At 41.3% G+C, this 23,985-nt stretch overlaps 1 protein-coding gene across 2 annotated transcripts; it reads right to left on the bottom strand.

Moving 5' to 3' along the window:
* Positions 1–368: 368 nt before the first annotated feature.
* Positions 369–23,985, bottom strand: asap3 (ArfGAP with SH3 domain, ankyrin repeat and PH domain 3). Of its 2 annotated transcripts, none has more exons than XM_078276971.1 (26): positions 23,612–23,985; positions 19,426–19,498; positions 16,429–16,574; positions 14,977–15,051; positions 13,987–14,036; positions 13,299–13,422; positions 12,149–12,234; positions 11,716–11,791; positions 10,700–10,786; positions 10,359–10,468; positions 9,497–9,566; positions 9,303–9,390; positions 9,006–9,054; positions 8,078–8,244; positions 7,754–7,887; positions 7,508–7,599; positions 7,226–7,406; positions 6,127–6,212; positions 5,869–5,984; positions 5,722–5,789; positions 4,616–4,723; positions 4,197–4,419; positions 3,395–3,686; positions 2,864–3,074; positions 2,571–2,702; positions 369–2,221 (listed from the first exon to the last, which is right to left on the bottom strand). In XM_078276971.1, exons 1-26 carry the CDS (start codon positions 23,735–23,737, stop codon positions 2,147–2,149), a joined length of 3,045 nt encoding a protein of 1,014 aa, XP_078133097.1. In that variant the 5' UTR covers positions 23,738–23,985; the 3' UTR covers positions 369–2,146. The 2 variants fall into 2 exon arrangements, with proteins under 2 accessions (XP_078133097.1, XP_078133098.1); XM_078276972.1 differs by having other exon boundaries at positions 2,575–2,702.

Genomic DNA, 23,985 nt, shown 5'->3' with positions numbered 1-23,985 from the left:
GCAGTCTTTTTTTTAAGACAGGTGTTGCTCACACGTTTATGTAATTAAACTACGCACAGATAATATGAATATACTTTTACTGCAGACCAATACTTATGTAACAGTTTCTTTAAAAATTGCAGTTTGGGAGCATGAGGAAGGACTATCATGGGAAGATATTTCAATGGACAATAGCTTTAAAATAAAAATTTGTTTTCATCCACTTCTATAAGTGTGCACAACATAATCCTGGCCACTAAACCCTTGTCACAATAACTTTAATGCACATGTATACACATTACTAGGAGGTAGGTTTTATCTGCCCTCATTCACTGAATAATTTAAACAATGTGTGCTTGTGTTGAGCATTAAGGACTCTGTAGTAGTGCTCTGGCTTCGAGCTTTGGTCCACTTTATTCACACCAGATACATAAAAATGTCACCTGATTCATGTTATAAAAGACTGTATGGCACTTTATTAAACATGTTTTGTGTGTATTTACAAATATACTGACTGTGTTAATTTAATACGGTTTACATTTGACAGAATTCCTACTTACAGTTGTACTCTAATGCAGTCACCACTGCTTTACAATTATTTGATGACATGCCTGTCTCGTGATTTGTTTGCTTAATTAACACCGTAGCAAGACAATAGCGGTACAAACAGTGACAAGGAAACTGATTAAACTCAGCAATGATTAAAAGGAAGTGAACACCCGCTTCCTGCTAGCCTTTTCTCATCACTGTCAGGGGTGGTTTTTAAATTTGCTGAGACAGGATCCTCTCTTAACACTGATTATGCAACCATGTCTATTCTCTTCTATTTTCTCGCTCTGACAGCCGTTTAGACTACAAATGAAACAGAACAGAGGACATGACATTAAATCAGAAAACATCAAATTACTAACATGAAGTAACACTTTCTGTAATGATACATTTCTTTATAATGCAGAACAGATGAGAAAACAGGTTATATATACTGTACATCAGCTAGACAAGTATGTACAACAAATTGTGTATAATATCTGTGAAATGTGTTACATTTGTGTATTTGTTACTTTTACAAAAGTGGAACAGTTCCACCTCTCAAAACTCTCCATCTAAGGTTCCTAAATCTTGAACGCTACTCTGTGTGTACAGTTAGTGCAAGTGTGCTTGTGTAAATCGTGTGTGATGTACACGTGTCCACAGTGTGTGTGTTCACTGAACAAATTACTGCAGTGGGGTGCTGTTACTAACAAGCTCTTTTTAAGTGCCATTTCCTGGTAGAACAGAGAGTCTTTTCCTTTTTTTATAACACACTGTCGTTATTCCAGGTTCTCCAGAGACAGATGCCTGGAGCCAGAAGAAACTGGATCCTCCACTCTCCTTGCAGCCAGTAAGCTTTGCCCAGGCTGAGCTAAAGTTTCAGATCTCTGCCTGACGCCTGCCATTTGTTGGAGACAGACTGGCAGGCACAAGCCACTGTTAGAGTCCCAGGGCAGGCTGTGACACACATTGGCCAGGTTTGAACCTTAAGTCCAACTCTTAGAATACTGTGAAGACTAAACAGTTTTTGTTCAGAACAAAATGCAGCTACATCCCTATATATAATGCAGCTGGCTAGGTATTTACAGCCCTCCAACTATTTACATTTACAGCTCTGCCAACTCTTCAGAAGATTTCTTCTCAATGAGTTTAAAGTGCCTTAAAAGGGTTTTGCACTGCAGGTCAGGTTCTGTCTCTAGTTCCAAATCCTAGATCTGTATAGACAACTTATACATCTGCAATATAATGTGTCAATAGTTAGACCAGTTACCCAACCACAAATGCATTCGTACCTATTATTAGTGATTGATGGTTTTAGACAACTGCAGTTAAAAAGAGAGGTTTTATGGGGCTCTATGAGCCCTCAGTTCCCTTGGTTTCCAGAATGAGTACATGTTAAAAGTCATAAATCCCTAAAACAGTGCCTTTTTTATCCTCAGGTATATTTGGGCTAGTATATTGTCATGTGGAAATATTCTCAGTTTGCACAAAGCCTCTAGTTTGAGTTAGATCCAGGAGAAAAACACTGTCCTCTCCTGTAGATAAAATCCACTGTGTGATGATGTCCGTTTCCAGTAAGCGTCCTATGCTGGTTCAGTTCTTCTGTTGTGCTACCATACAGTACTTCCATGTCCCTTCAGTCTGTTAGTTTGTGTACATAGTTGACAGGAAAGGTCCCACTCCTGGATGGTTCCCCCTCTATGTGACCAACCTGTTAGGATATAAATAGAGTTTTCACTGTTACAGAAACTTAGAGCAAAAAACAATGAGCAAAACAAACTATATAATACTTATCAACAATATACAATAAGTATCAACAATATACAATACTTATAAACAGTAACTGAAATACGTGGAAGAATGTTTACTGTAAATATACATGTGTGAGGTGGACATGAAAATGCAAAGTATACTGTAAAGTTGCAGTGCAGTTATGGATCAGAAGTGAGCACATAAGAAAAGTTCATGTTATATATTTCACTTGCTTTTCAACATTGCTACCCAAAGGAGAAGTGGACAAAGGCACCATAATAAAATCAAGAACTTGTAGTTGCACTTACCCACCAGTGGGGGTCATTAGTGGCTGTGACCACAATAATCTCATCTTTGAAAAAGGCAAGCTGCTCAGAACTGACTGCTCTGCAGTCCACTAAGGCCTTGACACGCTTCTGATGTGGCCTGCTGCCAGAAACCTGCAGGAGACATGTAATATATTTTCCAGTGTGCCACCAGCAAATTTATATTGACTGTGAAATCTCACAGGCTTTTTTTTCTGATTCTTCGCAGAAAAAAAGACCTGTGGAATTGAAGATTGTGACATGGAGGACTTAAACGATTTGTATGTGATTAATACCATAGCATTCCTGCGGGGTCGTGGGACACAGCTCACAGCAGGTGAGGATGGCGGTGCTGCAGCAGGAGCTGGGGCAAGGCCCAGACTATTCCCCACTAAGCTGCAGTACAGCTCCTCCTGGCTGCCCACACAGCTTGGAGACAACACACCACACTTCCCCTGGCTGCCTGCTCCACTGCTGGTCCGGCGATACGATGTGGTCTTCTCTGAACTAAAGGGTACGAGAAGTCACATGACATAACAGTGACTGAACAAGGTCTCTGTCATATGGAGTTGTTTTTTAACACGTCTTAACTGGGGACAACTGGATAATGCTTTTCATCTGTGTAATGTTAAAGACAGTTTTAGGAAATAGTGATATTTGAATTTTTGTTTTTAGACATGGCATTAACTTGAACTGAATTCTTCCATTCTTTTTAAACCCTGACACTATCATGCAACAGTTATTTTGTAAGTATATATTTGTTTCTGTATTTATTGTTTATCTGATTCTGATTATGTTAACAGGAATGTATAGCAGTGCTGTCTCACCTGACAGGCACTATGTGACTCTGAGAGGATGATGGCAAGAGACTGCTTTGAGAGCCAGAACTAGCAGTAGGTTGGCCCTCCAGGGTCTGCCTCTGTCCCCTGGGCAGAGCTCCCTGTCCATGGGGAGACCTAGGTGGCCTCGCACCTTGGCCTTGGTTTTCTGTGTTGGGTGAAGGAGGCCTATGTCTCGCCTGTGTCTGGGGACTGGAGGAGTGGGAGGGCGGGTTAGAGCAGCGTCGTGGAAGGGAGTTACCATCCTGTGTTGTGACCGAAATCTGTGGGTCCGAGCGACCTGTGGAAGAAAAGAAATTAGAACAAGAGCACCACTGCACATTGTGTGTTTATACAAACTAACTTAATTAGGTTATTCATTCACTCAAAAACAAGTGACCTAAAATTAAACTTTAAATGTGTAATTTGAACTGGCACCATGCACTGGCTCAAGAAACATATAAATATAAAACAGGATTATAATGGAACATTTTAACTGATGCAATCATAGAAACAGGTTAAACAAACCATTATTTATTTTGACAGTTTTGGCAGAAGTGCATGTTATTGTAAACAAAATCTAATACCTAAAGTAAAACTAATTAAAATCAGGAATGGTAAGCACCAAATGCTTGCTCTTGGGGAGGGGGGGGGGAGATTGTTGGGTCTTTGTAAATTATAAAGTGTGGTCTAGACCTACTCTATCTGTAAAGTGTCCTGAGATAACTCCTGTTGTGATTTGACACTATAAATAAAACTGAATTGAAATTGTAAGGGCATGCAGATAAGCCATATACGAACAGCAGCTCACCTCTCTGGATGGATTTAGCTGGCAGTGGTGGGGGCATTGATGCTCCAGAGGGGGCGCTGTTGGCTGGAGGATTTCGGTATAGAAAGTCTAGATTCTCATATGTCTGACAAGGCCTGCTTCCAGCATTACCATTGGCACCATTACCCATACTCCAGCGGGCAGAGGAAATTCCACCACCTCCATTTAAGGACTGAGGAGAGCGGGTTTTGGGTAATGGGCTCACCTGGAAAAAAGTGGAAAGGAGCAGAAGGTTCATTTCTAGTTCATCCTCAACTTTCTTTGTTTAATTTCTCTTTATCGTTAGTTGAGGAGATTGTAGTGGAAAACCCCCCATAATGTCCTTCTCCAAACTTTGTAAAAGGCTTTTTTGGCAGAAAGACAAAGTCAGTAATAAGATTGGCTGTGTATGCCTTGTTTACCCTCTCATCCAGGTCATCCTCGCTGTCATAAAACTCCTGAGACTGTGTCTCCCACATGAACTCCACGTGGATCTGAGAGTTGAACTTCCCACTCTGGGCCAGCTCCAACTAAAACACACACACACACACACACAGGAGCACAAACACTCAGAATACTGTCATCCACACATTACCAGATATCCTGTAATACACATTATTAGGAATCAGCTAGGATGCAGTAACTGTGTACATGGCTCTATCAAACCAACAACATTTCTACTGCTTTGTTGAAGTAGTTCTGCTTCTTGTTTGTTCTTGGGTCATAGTGTTGTGGGTTTAGGTACAGATAAGTACAAATATTTAATGCTTCTTCTGTATCAGCTGTTTGGTATTTTGAGAGTTACAAAAAAAAAGTAGCACTTTAAAAGATGACAACACACTATATCCCATTCTTATGCAATTCTGGGAAAATCGATTAACATAAAACTCCCTCCTGACTAGCAATGATCAATGCAATGACCTTGGGTTCAGCAGATGTTCCGGAAAAAAAGAAAAACAATTAGGAAAGAGCAAAGCGGGTTAAATAAAATCAGTGAAAGAAAAGTCTCCTAAGTCCAGGGCCAGCCCAGACCTCATATTCCAGATTTTTTTAGTTTATCTCAATGAACAATTAAATGAATTGAGCCAATAAGTAAATAGGGTGACTTATAAAGCTGCTTATTTGTGTAAACTTTTTCAATCTCCACACAATAAGCCTGTAAAAAAAGGTTGTGCACAATAAAACGGAACATTACACAAGGCAGGTCTGATTCAGCAGTGTCCTGTTCAGCAGGGCAGATGGCCGGTAAGAAAACAAAACCCGTTCATAAATGATACACACTGGGACCTGATGAGGATAAGATTCCTTGTCCTGGGAGCGAGTCCTTAGCAGAGCTTTGCTGCACAGGGAGTTATTTCAAGGTAGTATTTCCAGCTGTGGAAGTTGTCTTGTTTTGTTTCTGGAGGTGGCTATCTGGTAGGCATTTTAATGCTGCAATTTGATACCTCAGTTAAATTTACCTCCTGACTGTGTGTGTTCTTTGAATTTATGAATTAAAACTTAAAGAAGAGAGAAAGTGGGGTCTCACCAGCTCCACACACTGCGCATGCTGCAGCCTCCGTGCAATATCAAGGGCCGTCTCTCCTGCAGAGTTCACTATAGGAGATTTAAAGGAAGAAATGGTTAAAGTATTTATTGATTGCACTGGGTGAAAAAGTAAATAGAGTACATTTACCTGTGTGTAGGGCTGCCTTTGCTTTGAGCAGTAATTTGAGAGACTCTGGCTTGTGGTGCAGGACACTGTAGTGAAGAGCTGTGTTTCCTTCTGCTGTTTTCTTCTCCAGACAGTTGCTGTAAAGTGAACATACAGTATAGGCAGATGGTGTTAAATGTGACCAACTTCCTAAGCAAGTCAAACAATACTGATCAAGAGCTTAATCCTCTTCAAGCAAAGGAGATACGAATCATACATGACTACTTGTCAGTGTCTGACCTGTTCTGGCAGAGGAAATCCACCAGCGCCAGAGAGCATCTCTCCTCCAGACGCACAGCAAGATGGAGAGCTGTCTCTTTGATCCCCTTAAACAGGAAGAAAAAAAAGCACAAATGAGGACAAATTGTTGACCCTTAAAAGAGATTGTCTATTTTTTACAAAACGTTTTCGCCAAGTTCACGGTCAGTCAGTACCTCAAGTGGCTGCATTAAGTTTCTGACAATCAAGTCTAAAGATTTGCAACTGGAATATGCAATTGGAATACCAGATAAGCTAATGTCAGAGGCTGACTGGGAAACAGTTTGTTTGTGTGTTATAAAGTGAAAACATGCCTACAGCTTTAAGCACGAACTGTTTATGTAAAGTGCAATAGGAGGGGCAGAAGAAAGACATAGAAGTGCCTGCGTAATTCAATGAGCTTGTCTCACTTGTTCTCAAGAGACGTGAGCTCTGACCTAAAAGCTGAAATAATAAACAAGGGCCAACCAACACAAACACACACACACACACACACACACACACACACATATTACACGGTGAAGTCAGCAGTGTTACACAGACTGCTTATGCTGAGCAGGAAGTGTACGTCAGAATGTAGAACGTGATTAAAGACAAGAAGACAAGGCGTTGAGGAGAGACAGCAGAGGCAGGGAAAACAAGATGAGTGGGTGAAGAGAGCAAAAGAGGGGAAAGATTAAATTAGAGGCCAGAAGAGATGGGAGGGCCTCCGAATGCACACGAGGAGAATTAACACATACTTCACATACTGTAACTATCCACACACTACTCCTACATACTGTATGCTGTGGCATTGTTATCTATTCTATGCTTAGCCATTTCAGTCACAGTTCTAAAGTGATAGGAACATGTTAGTAACTTTTTTAAACATTGCACAAATATATGTGTAGTTGTAGAAAAGCCAAGAGGGCGGCTTTGTCAGAATGCAGCTGTCATTCATCCTAAATGCATGACATCTGTGGGAGTTTAAATTTGTCAGAAGATGATATGGATTTATTATATGCATTCTCACCCTAACAGGACACATTTCAGAAAGAAATGCTGGTGTGAAAATCCACTTGTAACTGTAAATCATTCTCACCTGTCCATCAGGCAGTGTGAGCGGCTTGGAAAGGTCCGCTCCCTCAGCGTAGAGCTGTAGGAGAGAATTGAGGTCACGACTCCTCACAGCGTCATACGGCCGGCCAGGGTCTGCTTCTTCTCTTCGCAGGACATACCGACGCTCAGCGTACTTCGACACAATGTACTCCTTTCTGGCATTCCTGGTTGTTAAGTTAACACACATTAATGGAAAAATACAATAAATATAAATCACCAAATTGTTGTTTATTTCTTTTGAACGATCAAATTGTCAGGGACTCACATGTCACTTTTTGGAAATGGTTTGACAGAGTCATTTGGAAGGCCCGCCTCCATGATGTCATTGAATCTGGTGTTGCCAATACTGACAGCCAACTGAAGTGACACAAAAAAGATGAGACATAAAAGCATTTCAATAAAAGGCAGATGGTATCATCATTTCTAATTGGGAAAACCTGACAATACAAAATCCATCTGTACTGTGTCTGATTTTGTGTGAATCGGGTGTTTCCATGTGTGTATTTAGTACCAAAAGCTCAGAGGTGCTCAGTAGGTCCAGAGTGAGTGACTGAATCCTGGAGTAGTGGACACCCAGCTCTCTGTGGATGCCAGAGCACTCTATACAGGTCAGGATGCCCAAATTGGTCGACAGCCATGTTGGATCTGAGAGCAAAAGAAGTCAATGGACTGTTAGAAACTCAATAACATTGTAAAAACACAGCTTGAACTGATCAATGTTTATGAATTATGTCACGCTCGTAAAATAAATTAAACTGGTTAGAAAATATTTTCATTTAATCTGATGTATTTCCACATTTATTTCTGCAATGATCAACAACAATGACTGGCTGACCTGGTGCTCCACAGTCAGCGCAGGCCTCGTTGCCAGGCATGTGTCGAAGCTCGGCGATGATGGCTCGGGAGAGGTCCTGGAGCCCGCTGTCCTGGAGGTGGAGCTGGTCTCCTACCAACGCTGTGTTGAGGGCCTCCTCCTTACTGTTCTGCAGCACTGACACCCAACTAAAGTACAGGTGCACAGACATATAGAAAACAGCCACAGAGTTTGTGGCACCAAAAGAAAGCAAAGGATTGATCATTTCAGTCTTTTTCCAACAAGATCAAAATTAGTCCACCATGTGTCCATTTTGTTTTGCTCAGTTGTCTAGTGATAAGCCATTATCACTCTCACTTTCTCCGTTTAATGAGTTCTCTACCACCCAGACTCATTCTGAACCTCATGTCTTTCATTTCTGAAGCTCTGGTACTTTTCCCTTCAAACCACTTCCATCTCCCTCCGTCCCTAAACTCACCCAGCACATCACATAAAAAAATCTGACTGGAGGCCCACACACAAGGGATGGGTAAGGGACAAAAAAAAACAAAAACAAAAAAAAACACGTGCACTTCCCTCTATCCCCACATCGCAAAAGTTCCCTTGCTTGCTTTCTGTGGCTGGAAAGAGAAGTCCCACCCAAAACCATCTGGACCAAGGGGCTCCTAGAGGATAGCATTTTCTTTCTGCATCATTTAATTTATCTCCATGTTTGGGTATTGTCAGCCCTGTTTGTTCTTCACTGCATATATCATCAGACTATATAGACCTCAGTTTTAAAACACAATCTTTATCTTTTTATTTCATCATCTTAAGTACACTTCTTGAGTGTTTATTTCCCACACAGACCTAAGCTCAAATAAAGGGGCATGACATGTAACAACTTGCTTACATAAAGACAAAATACAAGAGGTAAGGAAGTGAGTACTACAGTAGTGTCAACACTTACATCATACATTCCTGCTCGTCTTCTGCCTGAAAATGGTATGTCCGATTATCTATGAAGAAGAAATGGTGGTTCGACATTGTCAGTGCAGAAAATAAATGAATAAACACATAAAAAAACAGTTCAACAGTTCACATTAATCATAATTCACCCCAAGTAAAATGTGTCTGATCCCAATTTAATGTAGGGACCAAACAGGCAAACTTTCACACAGATGCACTGCACATGACTCTTGAAAGTCTTTAATGAAGATATGTGGAGAGTAAAGTGTTAAAGGTCAAAAGTTAGTAATGAACCTACGAGTGACCAGGTCAAAGGTCTTCCTGTCCTCTGGGTTTGGTCGCACCTGACAGGTTAGTAGGTTCAACTTGGCTGGCGGTCGATTGATCTGAAGACAGAAACGGAATGTCGGCATGTATTGGAGAATTTGGACGGATTTCAGATGACACTTTAATCTGAATCTAAATGCTTGGTAGCAGTCCATGTGTCCTCACCGTACTGTGGGAAATGGTCAGGCAGCCAAATTTCACTCCACATTTCCTCTTCTGCCAAACCTTCCTGATCCTGCAGGATGAAATGCCCAAACAATATACAGATTTTATACACAAACTACTGACATAAAAACATCAACCTGGATGATTTTTGTTAAGTGCATTAAATGATAAAAACATGTATCCTTGAATCGAGACTATGCTGGCCCAGCTTACTCCTGTTCAGAGTGCTTCAATTTTGTTTTCATTATCTTGATTGACTGAGTTAAAAATGAGAACATGTTCCGTTTTATGTCAGTGGCCTGAGGAAGGTTTCTGCCCCATCTCCCATTCACCCTACTGAACCACATCCCATCTTCTTATCACACTGTAATCTAGCTGTGTGTGTGTGTGTGTGTGTGTGTGTGTGTGTGTGTATATATATATATATATATATATATATGTGTGTGTGTGTGTGCATGACACAAAGACTGGATCCGTTCAGTTAGCCAGTCTGCCAATAAGTTCCACAGGAAGGGCCCCTGCTTGAATCTTCATCACACAATAATGAAGACCAGGTGGGGTAGAGAAAGTTTTCCCCCTTCTCTCTCCATGCCTTACTTGCTTACTCTTCACCCAGCTCTGATTGCTACTGCCCTCGACAGAAACGCTTATTACTTATAAAATGTTATCATTTGTTAAAATATGAACATAAAAGTAAACCCGAAAGTTATGAAGGGAAAAAAACTTTTTTTAATGAGCTAAAACACATGTTGTTCACATCTTATATTCTAATATTCCATGTGTTTTCAATTCTAATACAATACTTGTATTATAACTGCTTATGACCTGACATTTGGACATTGTAACTAATACTTTTACACACCCATCACTCTTCTTGAGCAGGAAGCCAGATTTCTCTGTCCCATACTTCTTGTTGCCCTGTGGTTGGTGGATGCTATACCCGTTGCCAGAGTTCTTCCTGTTCAGGTACTCCTGGGATACAAACAGATATTTAGGACTTTACTTTAAAGGCTTCAAGCCAGCTCTGAAAATGTAAAACAATTGTGGCAAGACAAAGTAATCTGACAGCATCAACGAGCAACTAAAGCCATCTGCCACTGGACTTTTTAGAGCACCCATTTTATTTACATACTAATCTCTAGTAGAAGATCTAAAGTGTGCCAACTCAAAGTACATATAACGATGCATTATGAATAAGCATACCTCTCTCCCCTCCACTTGCAGAAGTAATCTAAGAGAATCCCTCAACTGAGTTAGTTGTTTTACCTCCTCGTCCTGATCCAGACGCACCTAAAACACACACACCATAAAAGTCTGTTTATTCAATTGCAGCAATAAAAAAATGTGAAGATGTGAAGAACATGTTTTTTTGTTCTCCCATGTTCATTTGATCATATGCAATGTTTTTTTTTTTATTTCTTCCAGAACTGGGTGTGGAATGACAATACATCAGAGCTTTGCGTAATGACCTTAATAATGCAGAACAGAGCTCAGTACTGGGGTGTGTCGTCCAGTCTTGCATGCAAAATAAATCAGTTTAACTGAAATATTCCAGCATTTTTCCTGGGAGCCATAACACAGATTATTTTTCTTAATTTTCTTCTTGAGGCTGAGGTCAGGCATGTCTGAGCAGACTGTTTTGCCCATGAAGAACCAGAAAAACCTCTAACGATCCTAGTATCACAGTAAACACTCTGTTTCCAGGGCTCTATCCAGGAAATGGACTGGAAACCAGTTGGAGTGGTTGGAGAAATAGGTGTGCACCAGGGAAGGAATGAAAATAAGGGATGCTTTCAGTTTCATCTTTTGAAATAGGGGGAAGTATTTCTGGGAATATAGTCCAATAAGTCTCTGCCTGTGGGTTCAGCTGCGGGGAAATTTCAGAGGAGGGGGGAGCGACTGAGGTTTTGGCTGTTGTGAAGCGTAACAGAGAAAAAGTGCTATAGGAGTCACTAAAACACAATGTGATTTACAGTCAGAGCTTTACTGTAAGTGCCTTCTTGCTCACAGTTGTACCTATTGTGAGCAATGGCTGACAAGTGAATGTGGATTGGGGGTATGATAACATCAATATGTATGTGCATGTGTTTTGTGATAACATCAGTTTGAGTCAGTAAGGAGTTAGGACAACAGCAGTTAGTAAAGACATTAGATGACTAACATTTACCCTTATAAACACTGGCTGATATAATGTTGTTAGACAGCTTCTGTGTATTTACCGTGTGAACAGAAGCAGCAAGCTTCTCAATGAAGGGAGCAAGATTCTCTGCAGCTTTAAGCCCATCCTGAAAGAAACTGAGAACAGAAAAATAACTAATGCTGAGTCATGGTGGTACTTCAGTCCAAACATCCTAGTTCACACCAACCAAAACATCACATGAAAGCTGTATAAGCAACTACTTTCCTACATAAAACCCTTGGTATGATTAAAATGGGTAAATGGTTAATAACAGTAATTATAGCTTGTAAAAGGAAAATGAAAACCAAAAAACCTCAACTATTAAACAAAATCTCTCGCTGAAACCCTGAGGTAGAAATCAAATCCATAGGGTTTTTAAGTCCAGGAAAAAGTAAAAAAAATATGTTTTTCACATCTAGAACAAAATGACAACAAGGCAAAACATAATAAAGGTGATGTTGGCTAAGACCGACCTGAGCTGGGCCTGGAAATATTTGATGAGACTCTGGAGAAGATCAGGGCCCTGACGCACCTTAAGCTCCTGGATCTTCAAAAGATACTGAAATAAATACAGACTGTTAAAAACAGCTCCAGAAATGGCAGCTCTCCATGGAATGGCCAGATGAATCCACTAAAACATGAAGCCTGAATATGAAAATGAGGCATCAAATAAAGCTACCATATTTCAGTACCCGCTCATCCTTGATTACACATCTTTAATATCCTGTTTTGAGCATGTTTGTAATGTGTGGCTCCTCGCTTTCTAGGACACAGCTTCATATTGTTCCAAAGGTCATCGCCTTATTTCAACACTCCAGTGAACCCTGTCGACTGAAACTGGAAAAAGTCATCATTAAAAAAAAATGTAACACATACACATAGTGCAGGCTTTATTGTAAATAATTTCCATCCTGCACATATCCTCTGGGTGGAAGGAATGACTACATTGTCTTTGCTCCATAAAACCTCTCTTTTTGTAGCTGAAGCACAGACAGGCTCAGTGAAGTGTTTCTGTCCTGTGTATACTCATGTGAGCTTGTGTGTGTGTGTGTGTGTGTGTGTGTGTGTGTGTGTGTGTGTGTGTGTGTGTGTGTGTGTGTGTGTGTGTGTGTGTGTGTGTTTTCTGACAGACAGAGAGAGACAGAGGGGTGGAACAGTTTGCAACAAGTAGAATTTCCATTTTCCCTACCTCTCCGTTTGTCTTAACAGCTGGTCTCAGTCAGGATTAGACGTTTTGTTTTTTCAGGGTTTTCTCCAGCTACATGTGCACTAACACACTAAGCTGAGACTACACAACCTGTATGTAATAGTACTGCCAGTGCATTTCACAAGAATTTCAGGTGTGGGTCATGAAGCATTTTCATCTGCTTTTAAACTGCACTTTCTAATGTGTATGACCAAGCTCTACTGCAACTCAGCAAGACGCAACCATGTTTGACTTTCTAAAAACACATTTCTTCCATCATAGGAATTACTGGAAAGATACAAAAGGAATCGACCCTGGCCATCCAGTCGGCCATGGATGGAATATGGAATCCACAAAGCAGACCACCCATGTGAAATAAATCACCACTTCAGGTAGGTGAAAGGTGTCTGGTATTTTGACTGGCACTAATCCCTCACCTCACACATTTGCAGCTGAAAGGTCCTTCTCTCTCTCTCCATGTCCTCCCCTCCGTCTGATCCCTCTGTCCTGATCATACCCAGCTGCCTGGTCTTCTCCTTCCTCTCCTTCTCTAGCTTCCCTCTGATGGGGGGGAGGGAAGGATAAGAAAAAAATAGCGAAAGAAAGAATATCCTTAGTCCTTTCTGTGCACAATGTCCTTCACAATTCTTAAATTTGTCCAATCAACTCTATTTCTGTTGTGATTAACTTTTTGAGCATTTGAAGCGTACCAACATACCAAGAAAGGGGGAGAGGGAGTTGGATGGAAGACAAAAAGGGAAAGGTGAACTCTTGTTACAACATTATAAAACACTTTAAACCACAGTCAGAATGAGATCAAATCCTGGCAAAGTGCAATACCTCCGTTTTATTTAACAGCAATGGAATGGAGAACGGCCATGAGGAATGAACTATTATCATATTAACCTCTGCTGATACATAAACATATGACCCAGTAAAAGACTAGCAAGAACTGTGAATGTGTAACATGATTCTCCTTAGGCATTAAACGTCTGTCTCCGGCTTCGGTTTCTTTTCTCTCAAGAAGCAATTAGGCTTAAATATGAAGATTTGGACTATAATCACACAATATGCAGCCATGTGAATTTGAGGTAACAAAGTAAGTGCAAGTGTATGGTTCATTACATTTTTATGTCATACTCCTTCCAACTCTTCTCCATCTGTTTCTTGAGCTCCTGAAGAGAAGAGAAGAGAAGAGAAGAGAAGAGAAAAGTGTTTAAATGACATGGTTAGTAGTCCACATACAGTCAGGTGAAGCAGTCTTGACAGTACTGGTTATTATCTGCGTAGATCTGGGTAGAGCCAGACAGTTCATGCACAGAGACATGATTACTCACATTAAGCTAACTAGTAAGCTATCTGGCTGAACAGGCTTTCAGTAGCATTTTGCCTTCCTTCCCAGTAACAGTGAAGCAATGTTCAGCTGTCGAATCAGCTGACTGGGCAGTGACAGTAGCTTACAGAAGCATTAGCCTGACATTACTCACTAGTCTGTCAGCAAGGCAAATCAAAAGGACAAATACTGAGCGAGACAGATCAGTTCAGTATTGGAACATAGCTTGGTCTTACTCATTAATCTGCACAAACAGCTTCATCTTTTCAATATTTTAGTAGGCTCAGCTGCGTCTACGACACAGACAGCCATAATTACCTGCTAGAGGAAATACACCTAGCAATACATACACCGATATAATTTTAATAAAATACCAGATATGGTTATTTTGTCATAATTCTGGGATTCAACTCCAATGATATCTCCTCTCATCAAACATTACTTAGAAGTGTTTCTCAAAAGGTATGTGTGGGTAAATCGGTGAGAGCGCCTATAATAATCTCCAAATTATTGTCACACCATCAATATCAGAAAAGCATTTCGCTTTTTCAGTTTTGCGCAGCCCTGATTTATTGATCAGCCTATAGGATATCTCTCTAGGTGACAGCATCACTACAGACTGTATCTCTGCTGTTCAAGTTCAAAAATTGAAGATGAACTGTAAAATATCATAGAACTGGGCAATATTATAGAAATATTAGGTAGGATGGATTCTCCTTTTTAGGCAGGTGTTGTCTCTCTCCTAAAACAAGTGATCCATCTGTCATAAAATCTGTACTCACTAGTCTGCTGTCCCGAAGTTCTGACTTCAGCACATTTTCCAAAGGAAACGCCATGATGTTGTTGAGGTTTTGCACCTGAAACATGTAAAAAGCAAACAAGTTAAAATATTCCACATGTTACAGGTGCTGTTCAGTTGCAGTATGAGCAAACACTCACATGCACACACCATTCTATACACTACTATCTCCCCATGGACCCCCATTTCTGGGAAAGAGTGTGGATAACTCAAAAACATGGTGATTCAGTAATTTTGAACTAGTGATTCATGAAAAGACAACACTGGCCAATAATCTACACCATTTTGTGATCCAAGGGGGAGCATGACACAATGACTTTTATTACTGTTTGTGAATTGAACTGAGTCCATCTTGGATCTGGGGAGAATGAATGGCAAAACAACTAGCATAAACTCAACAGGTTGCGCTTTAGAGTAATACATTATTACCACAAAGCCCCCAATAGAAATACATCACATTTTCACTTAGGCATGCAGTATGTCTACATACATTAACAACGTATGTTGTCAGACAGCAGCCTTTCCATGGATCCTGGTGGATTAGCTGCACTCGGCTTTGACATAAATAATGTCCAACCATTTTCGTGAGCTGACTGCAGAGCTGGCCTTCATACATTGACACAGCGGCCTGGAGACTGGTAAGACTGTTTTGGTTTGCATCCAAAAGCTGAGGTAACTAATAGATAATACACTGGGTTCTGACAGAGAAATACTCCCAAAGTGTCAACACATGTAGACGACAGATGACATGGATCAATGCATGCATGCCTGTATGAACACTGGGACATTGTGATAAGCATTTAAACACACATGGCATTAAGTGACACGCTCAGGTTGATTTTGGAGTACGGCCCCCTAAATCATACTCCTGTTAGTCTTTTGGACCCACTTCCTCTGTAAGACCCAGTCTCCCCTGTGAGGCCTTGATTGACACATTGGAGGGAGTGTGTGAGACGGTGTGTGTTGACTCACACATGGAGGTCTGGGATGAATTATCATCGCCATAGAAACTATCAGTGGGAGGGTTCTGGATGGCCCCAGATTTTGGAGTAAAGAGGTGCGAGCATGCAGCTGTTAAAAACCTCTTTCCTTTGTGCATTCATGCTTATGTGGGTGCACACACACTTTTTACTCTGCCACTAACACTTACATACACCCAACATCTTATGGGAGTGATCTGGAGATCTTTCACCTGCTGCGGTTTCTATAAACAAACTTCATTTTGCTAATTTACTTTCCTCCTTCTCAAAACTTTCAGATTATACCATCATTTGAGTATTTTAGAGCCATGTAATGGAGCAGCTTCTCTTTCCTGTTTTAGTGTTGTCTTTATTTCCATCCGTCCTCCGTCTGTGTGGTTTGAACTCTCTAGTAGACAGATAATTTGAGGAAGCCTCTCCTTCCCTTCCCCCCTTTTCCTCCACACTCTTCTCACCAGATTTTTGAAGAGGGCCGTGACCTCTCTGGTGAACACAGCCAGGTTAAGGAAGCCTGTGGAGACTTCACTGTTGTCCTGGGTCAGGTGGCTATTCCCCAGGTTCTCCAGCACCTCAACATACTGCTCCTTGTTGTCCACATGGGCTGAAAAACAACACACATGTACACAAAGACATGTCAGTATAGACATAGACAATTAAAAGGTGACTTAGACTTGATTTACATGTCGGGAAAATGTTAAGAAGGCCGATTGACTTGCCCTGTTGCAGTGAATTTTTTAACAAGACAAGCATGTGGGATAAATTAGTAAGGGTTTCCATCCATCCTGGCACATGTGACAGGCAAACATATAGAGACTAACTTTTCTCTGGCGCTTATAGGTCACTTTCCCAAGGGACATGACCTTAGTGGGCTCTCGGTCAGTTGAATTCATGTGGAAAAGGCTGATGGAAAAGAATCTGAGCTCAGACTGGCACCACATTGGTTTACATTTCACTAAATGAGGTTTGACCTTACAGCTATTTTAAAGTAAGACTTAGATGAGGATATCAAATAAACAAAAGTTACAATTCAAGCACCATGTAAATAATCTTTTTCAATCAACAAAGCTGGGCACCTGATTGACCTGACATGACTTCTTAGCTGACTTTGGGAAACCCCAACATTAAGACAAAAATGTAATAATTGATTTATAGTTGTGGACTAACAATTTAAGGAAGTAGTGAAGGAACATATGGAACTAGACATCTGCAATGTCCAAAGCAGACTAAACTCACAAAGGCAGAAATAAGCAGAAGTAGTATAGTAAGTTAATGTCTTCTGCTCCAGTTTCCACCTCAAGACAAATAGAAAATTGTAAACTGACTGTAGCTGGGAGACAGACACAGTCGTACTCAATGGATGAAAAGCAAAAGTAAAATATTTTGTATGACAGTAACATTTTGAATTTAAGGAAAGTATGCAGACACACTGCGGGATGGAGGAGACAAAATCGAGGGGGAGCAGGAGAACTGAGCCGTTATGGCTGCACGGTCATTAAAAAAAAGCATTATAACAAACAACATACATGCATCTATCAAACAACAAACCGCTGAGTCACAGAGGAGCTGAGAGGATGATTTTACAGCTAACCTTTAACTACCAGATACCAGCGGAGCAACTCAACTCTTTTACTCCTCTGCCAGAACACACACAGACTCGCAGGCCACAGCATCTTGGCAGAAAGGTGGTACTTAGCAGTTTATGGGAACAGAGATTGAAAGAAGAGAACATCTCACCGTGTGTGTGTGTGTGTGTGTGTGTGTGTGTGTGTGTGTGTGTGTGTGTGTGTGTGTGTGTGTGTGTGTTTTTGAATGCGTTACACAGTAACAGACCATCACACTAGCATGGGGGAGGAGAGGGCGTATGACTTATTTGTATATGCGTAGTTTATCAGACTGTTGATTAACATCAGGACTGATTAAGGGGTTCAACAACATAATGACAGAAGAGGGGGGCCTCCCGTGGTCATATTACTGGAACTAACCCATATGATTCTACTTAGATACAGAAGAAGAAATAAAGAAGTAGAGTGAAAACATATGAAGAATAATCATGGAGCACTTCTCTGCAGCCACAATATTGCTGCCAACCGTATCTGGTTGCCTAATACTGGGCAGCTGGCTCTCTGAATCAGTTTTACTAAAAACTAGGAATTAAAGCCTTGAAATGGGAAGTAGGCTTGTAAGCAAGCACAGAAAAAAAACCTTCAGGATATGTTGTGCAGTTCATCTGTTTCTCCCATGCATTTTTGAGGGGAACACTCACATCTTGTGCATGTTCACTTCTGATAGATCCAGTGCATGTTATGGTGTCATACTGTAGTGACACACTCACAAAACATTTATTAAGTGACCCAATGGATCTGTTAGGTCACAGTGTAGCACCTTGTGGTTGCCGAAACCGCACATACCATTTGCTTAAACACAGACACATACACCTACGCAACAAAACCATGCACACTGTATGGATATTTAAACACAATCACTCAACATCCCACGCACTCCAGTCCCATAACAAGGGGCCTTACTCATAAACACCACTGCCCACATGAGCTTCATGATGTCATATTAAGGCTTGTACAATTCATTATGTGGAGGCTCTTCTATGCACTGAACAGCTCATCCTGCTATAATAAAGGCTGACCTTTACTTAAAAACTAGATGCCAAGTTGACTTCATGCATCATTTGTAGGGACAGACACCCTTCTTCGTGGATTTTGTAAGTGTTCAAACGCTCTGGAAAAGCTAGTAAGTAGACCTTGAGTTGAAATTGTTTTGTCAAAACTACCATTTCCAAGGTCAAGAATGAACTTTGACTTTAAGCCAACATGTATAAGGAGTGAGTCCGTAACGTGCTGTAGATGAAAGCCTAACAGCTACTGAGCCAGCTGAGGTCATCCCCGGATTAAGTAAACAGTTAAAAGTTCTGGAAAAAACTAGTAATTGAAATTTGAATTTAGATTGTTTTCTTAAACTAGTAATGTATTGTGTGAATGGGACTATATTAGGTAGTCTATATCCTCGACGTTCCACTTCCGGGATTGCTCCAGTGCCGCAGGAAATTCTGCCGGATGCATGTATTTTCGCCGATGTCCGTTTCCTTCTGCTTTCTTTGTGTTGGAATTTTAACTCCGGTCGATTTATGAGGACTATGGTTAACTGCTCTTCAGATCTCTGCAGGGTTAATTAAGACAGTTAGCTAGACTATCTGTCCAATCTGAGTTTTCTCACGCACGACTAAAACAACTTTTGAACGTACACGTTCCACCAAAACAAGTTCCTTCCCGAGGTTATTTTGCAGCGTCTCCGTGCAGAGCTTAGCACGGCCCAAGACGATTGAGATTGTTAAAGAAATGCCAATTAATCAGAGCACGTTTTTCTCATCACGGAATGCTATGTGGACTAGCCAGGTATGGCAAAGCGAGACTCATATTAGGTGACCCATCGATACTTACAGAGTCCAGAAGTGTGTATAGCTTTGATCATCTTCTTCATCCTCTGTAGAGTTGAGAGGTCCATCTCCAGAGACTGCAATAAAGCAATGAGACAAAGATAGGTGTGAACATTTTAAATCATGAATAAAATAAAGACGTTTACACTTCAAAATACCTTCATCCAATTGATAAACTGTGAGTTTTGGCTAGCCTGGCTCAACGGATGTACATTGCTGGGATAAAGCAGAGCTGACGTCGCTCCCCTGTCCCTCTCCTCTCGCTATCTCCGCTATCTGTGCTTAGCATCTCCCAGGATGGTTGTGATTGATTTGAAGAAATACAAAAAGCCAGATCCCTTTTCCCCTGTCCCAGAAAAGATAGGTGGTGTAGTCAGACCACACTCCATCGCTGCCACAGTGCTGTGGAGATCCGTCTGGCAATGCAAGACTAGTTTTTGGCTAATCTGACTAACCTAGTAACAGTAGGTTTAAGCAAGACACACATTGATGCTAAGATCCTGTAAATCCAATGTTGCCATACAGTAGTCTGACTCAGTGATTTGCAACATTGTCTGAAATGGCCTAATAATACACCCAGAGATATCAAGGGATAACTACATCATTAAAATCTCATATGATTGACTATTTCTTGTAGTTTGACACTCTTATTATCGAACCCAACTACTTTCTAGCCTTACCTCTGCCCAACGTTCAGATTATGTGTTACAATCTGTCATGAATGCAAGAATTACTACTCAATTATGCCGATGTTTGACTTGTCTACAGTACGTATGTGTGTGTGCGATTAGTTATGCTTAATTTTCTCACGGTGCATGACTAAGGCAGACAGGTGAGTCAGCACTTGCCAGCAAAACAATCGTCTGTCTTGCGTCATGTAAGACCCTGAATGATGTCAGTGCATTTATTTCACTTTTTAAGGTTGAAGCAACACTTTCTCACACTGAAACGCAACACATGATGTAGACAAAATACAAAGTCACTTGGCTTCATTGTAATTGGACAACCATCTCCTACAAACCAAAAAGGTTTGAAACTGCATCCTGTTTATTCTCCTCACACAGGCCACTTGTTTTACTGAGCTAGACATGCGGCACTTCACCTACGTGCCACTAGAAATAGCGATAATGAGCCAGTAATCTAGATTTAACAGAGACTCTGCCTTGTTAGATGGTTTTGTTTATATGCCTCAGTACTTCCCAGTCAAGTCCACTCCCTACGTATTATATTACTAATTAAAAAGGTGGCATGAGAGTTGTGTAATGCGACCATGCAGACAATGGGAAAGTGATTTAGTGGAGGCTGGAGATGGGAGTTGCTCACTGCCGCTGCTATTGCAGTTTCCTCCTTTCCTTGGTAAGTTGGTTGGCAGACAGGGGATAAAACGTGGAAACAAGCTGGTGCAGGTTAACAATACACTGTGTTGAATTTTGTAAAGTAAATCAGGGCACACAGACACACCAACCGACAGACAACCCACCTGTCAGTCAAGACAGACAGACAAACAACAACACACACATCCCTTCTGGAGAGGGTAATAAGATCCACCCGTAAGTGTACTGATGTTGAAAAAACGACAGTGTCTTTTAATACAGAGCCTTTCTGTGCCAGTATGCAAGGTTGTATTCACCTGCTGTTAGGGTGTGTGTGTGACTGCTGCCAGCAGTGTATGACTACCTGACATCTAATCCTTATTTACCGCATTAACTTAGCCTGACAAACCAGGGCAGGGAACTCACCATTGGCAGGGCTCAATCCGAGGGGCGGGATAAACGGTTGTCTTTCAAATTCCCTCTGCACGCAATAGGATAACGCTACAACCAACCAGAGCAACGCTAGTTGATAAAGTAAACTTTTGCTGTATCCGGTCGGCAAAACTCCGAACACATCTTCCTTTTTTAAGAATGACTTCAGTGCCGTTCTTTGTTCCTACAAGTCTTCCAGAGTCGCGGCCAAAGCCTATTCAAAAGACCGCTGTTTGCCAGCAGCGATCTTCTTTGTTTTCAAGTAGCAGGGAATTCACGCAGAACCATCGCAACTCTGCCATCAATATGTTAAGCCCGCCCACCGACTCTATACACAATGTGATTGGCCCGACCAGAGATTGGTTTTTCCAGCTCGCAAGCCAACGGAGAGTTGCTAGACTGACCCTGGCAGCCGCTAGGGTGCATCTAGATTTCTAGGCTAGCATTAACTAGCATGATGACACACTTGCAGGAAAACCACAGTATTTCATTTTTAAATAGTATTTAATGTTAGATTAGATAGTATTTAACATGAGAGAAAACTTTAGATCCGTTCCTTTATGGAAATAACATAAAAGCCAATTATAGCTTACAGCTATAGAAATGAAACCATTCCTTATTCATGTCCCTTTATCGTGGCCTCTAATCAGGAGTAATAAGTAACAAGCAGCCGAGTTTTTGTAGGGGTAAATGGTGTCTCTGTCTCCCTGCCTGCCGCCGTAAACCACACACATGCCCACACATTACCCCTAGCCATGAATCAAGCTTGTCCCTGCTGAACAGACTAAACATAATAACCATTGATCTATCTATAAAGGGTCTGTTGAATTTACATCTGCGTGTGCATCTGTCTGTCTGTCTGTGTGCACAAGTGTAGGATTCCAACATGTCCCTCCCCAGAGCAGCTATTCCAGCTATGTATTTTCCAGTATGTCATGGCCATACATAAGGATATTATCCCAAGATAAATAGATCAAGACAGCTGTGTAAAACTCTTTATTATCCCTGGACTCTGCTGTCCCCATCTCTGCTCAGCAGTCAGTTTCTAGCCAGGAAAGTCTTAATGAAGAACTTTAATCTCTCAAAGATTTTTAAGACTGCATTTTTGAGCCATGCATCAACTGGATTCCATTATCAGTAAAATCTCAGGATATCTGCACTGTAGACTGGATTACAGCTGCCAAACAACAACTGCATAGGAAACTATATCATCTCCCCCCACATGGTGTGTATCTAATTTTAGAAAACATATCCTCAGTTTTCAATTTGTAACAGCAAAACCATTGTGATTTAAACTAATGTGAGTGAGCTCTAGCTGAAAGCCATCTTGGGTTACAGTAGAACAGTGAACCATAATGGTATGTCACAAGGAAGACAGACAAGGAAGAATCGACTTGTGTGCACACTTGGATTATTGTGGCAGAATTCACAGCAGTCATCCTCTGTTTCCTTATTTGCAGAGGAACTTTCGGAGAACAGATTTCAAACAAACAAACGTTTGCCACACACAGACCTCAAATAGGCCTTGAGCCAAAGTACCAGTTCAAACAGACAAAATGCACATACTGGCCTTCACAGACATGCTTGCAAGCATAGACAAACGTGCGTGCACGTCTACACTCACAAAAATAAGCAATGCCTTATGCTGTCAAAAGGGCCACACTTGTTTCTGTATGTCTGCTGTGTGTGTTCTGTTTATGTTCCATCTCAGTCTGACTGCCTTGAGGCGGAAGACAAGGCCAAGTAAACTCTCTGTATGCTACATTACCTCATGTAACCTTCACTTGTCCACTGAACCAGGCCAGTCTGCATGTGCTAACATCCAGCCTTTTCTGAAGACAGTACGTACCACTGGTCACACAGAACTTGACAAGCAGTGCCAAATAAGCCATTTACCAATTTTGGGTCTACAATTTTATAAAAATGGTGCAAAAACACTTGTGAACTGACAAATTGTCCAGTTCAGAACCAGAATCTTAGTCCCATAGCCTAACAGGGCCAGAGGTTAGGAGGGCACCAGGTCAACCCCAAATCAGATATGCATGTCAGAAATATGCTAGTTTGTGCTCATACAAACACATTGCACCTGTCCCTCTGTAAATGTATCCCGTTAGCATTAGGTAGCTATTAGGCTACAGCTTTTGGAATGAAATTACTGTTTTGTCAAAACCTGGGGCAAAGTCTTCATATTTATATCTGTGCTCGCCTGGAAACAACGTTGAACAACTTCAAAGAAACAGTTTAACGACATAATGGTCCGTTTTCACAGTGCTGTAAAGACCCTAAAGGTGTAACCTAAGAAAAGTAAGCTATAGTCTACAGGTGAGTGTAAAGACCTTCTTCAGTCAGAGCTAGGCTACATATGCTATATGGACCGATTTGAACAGGTAAACAACGGACAAAGGTGCATGTCTCTCTGCAGCGCCTCCCCTCCTCCTCTCTCACCTCCTCCACGGTTGAAACTGTAGTCCGACAGTCGCTCATTTTGGACTGAAAACTTGAAGTCCCCGGCGAAGACAAATCCTCATTTGTCAGGACCACGAAGTCCGAAATGCTTATTCGCTCCGGCATGTTTCGAGCGAAACGGGTCTGACAATCACTGAGGAGAAAAGTTAGCCAAAGTTTCACGCGCGCATTTTATTCCCATTTGAAGAAAAGCAAATAGTTTACTCCTCCATTGTGTGCAAAAAGGCTACTGCAAAGAAACTGTATTCCTCAGAGTGCTGGTCCCTTAAAGCGTCTTTAAGTTGGAAAGTTGTCTAAAAGCGGACCTGTGTCCTGACTGAGTTTAGGCTCCACTCTACGAATGTGTGTGCGTG

The sequence above is a fragment of the Sander vitreus genome, chromosome 20, assembly GCF_031162955.1.
Source record: "Sander vitreus isolate 19-12246 chromosome 20, sanVit1, whole genome shotgun sequence".
NCBI classification, from domain to species: domain Eukaryota; kingdom Metazoa; phylum Chordata; class Actinopteri; order Perciformes; family Percidae; genus Sander; species Sander vitreus.
This window is presented reverse-complemented; position numbering and strand designations above follow the sequence as displayed.

Coding starts and splice junctions, on each gene's coding strand:
- asap3 (XM_078276971.1), bottom strand. CDS start 23,737: ATGCCGGAGCGAATAAGCATTTCGGACTTCGTGGTCCTGACAAATGAG. Junction 13,423..13,986: donor AAGGAGTATGACATAAAAAT/GTAATGAACCAT, acceptor CCCCCCCATCAG/AGGGAAGCTAGAGAAGGAGA. Junction 6,213..7,225: donor TCACACTGCCTGATGGACAG/GTGAGAATGATT, acceptor TTCCTGTTTAAG/GGGATCAAAGAGACAGCTCT.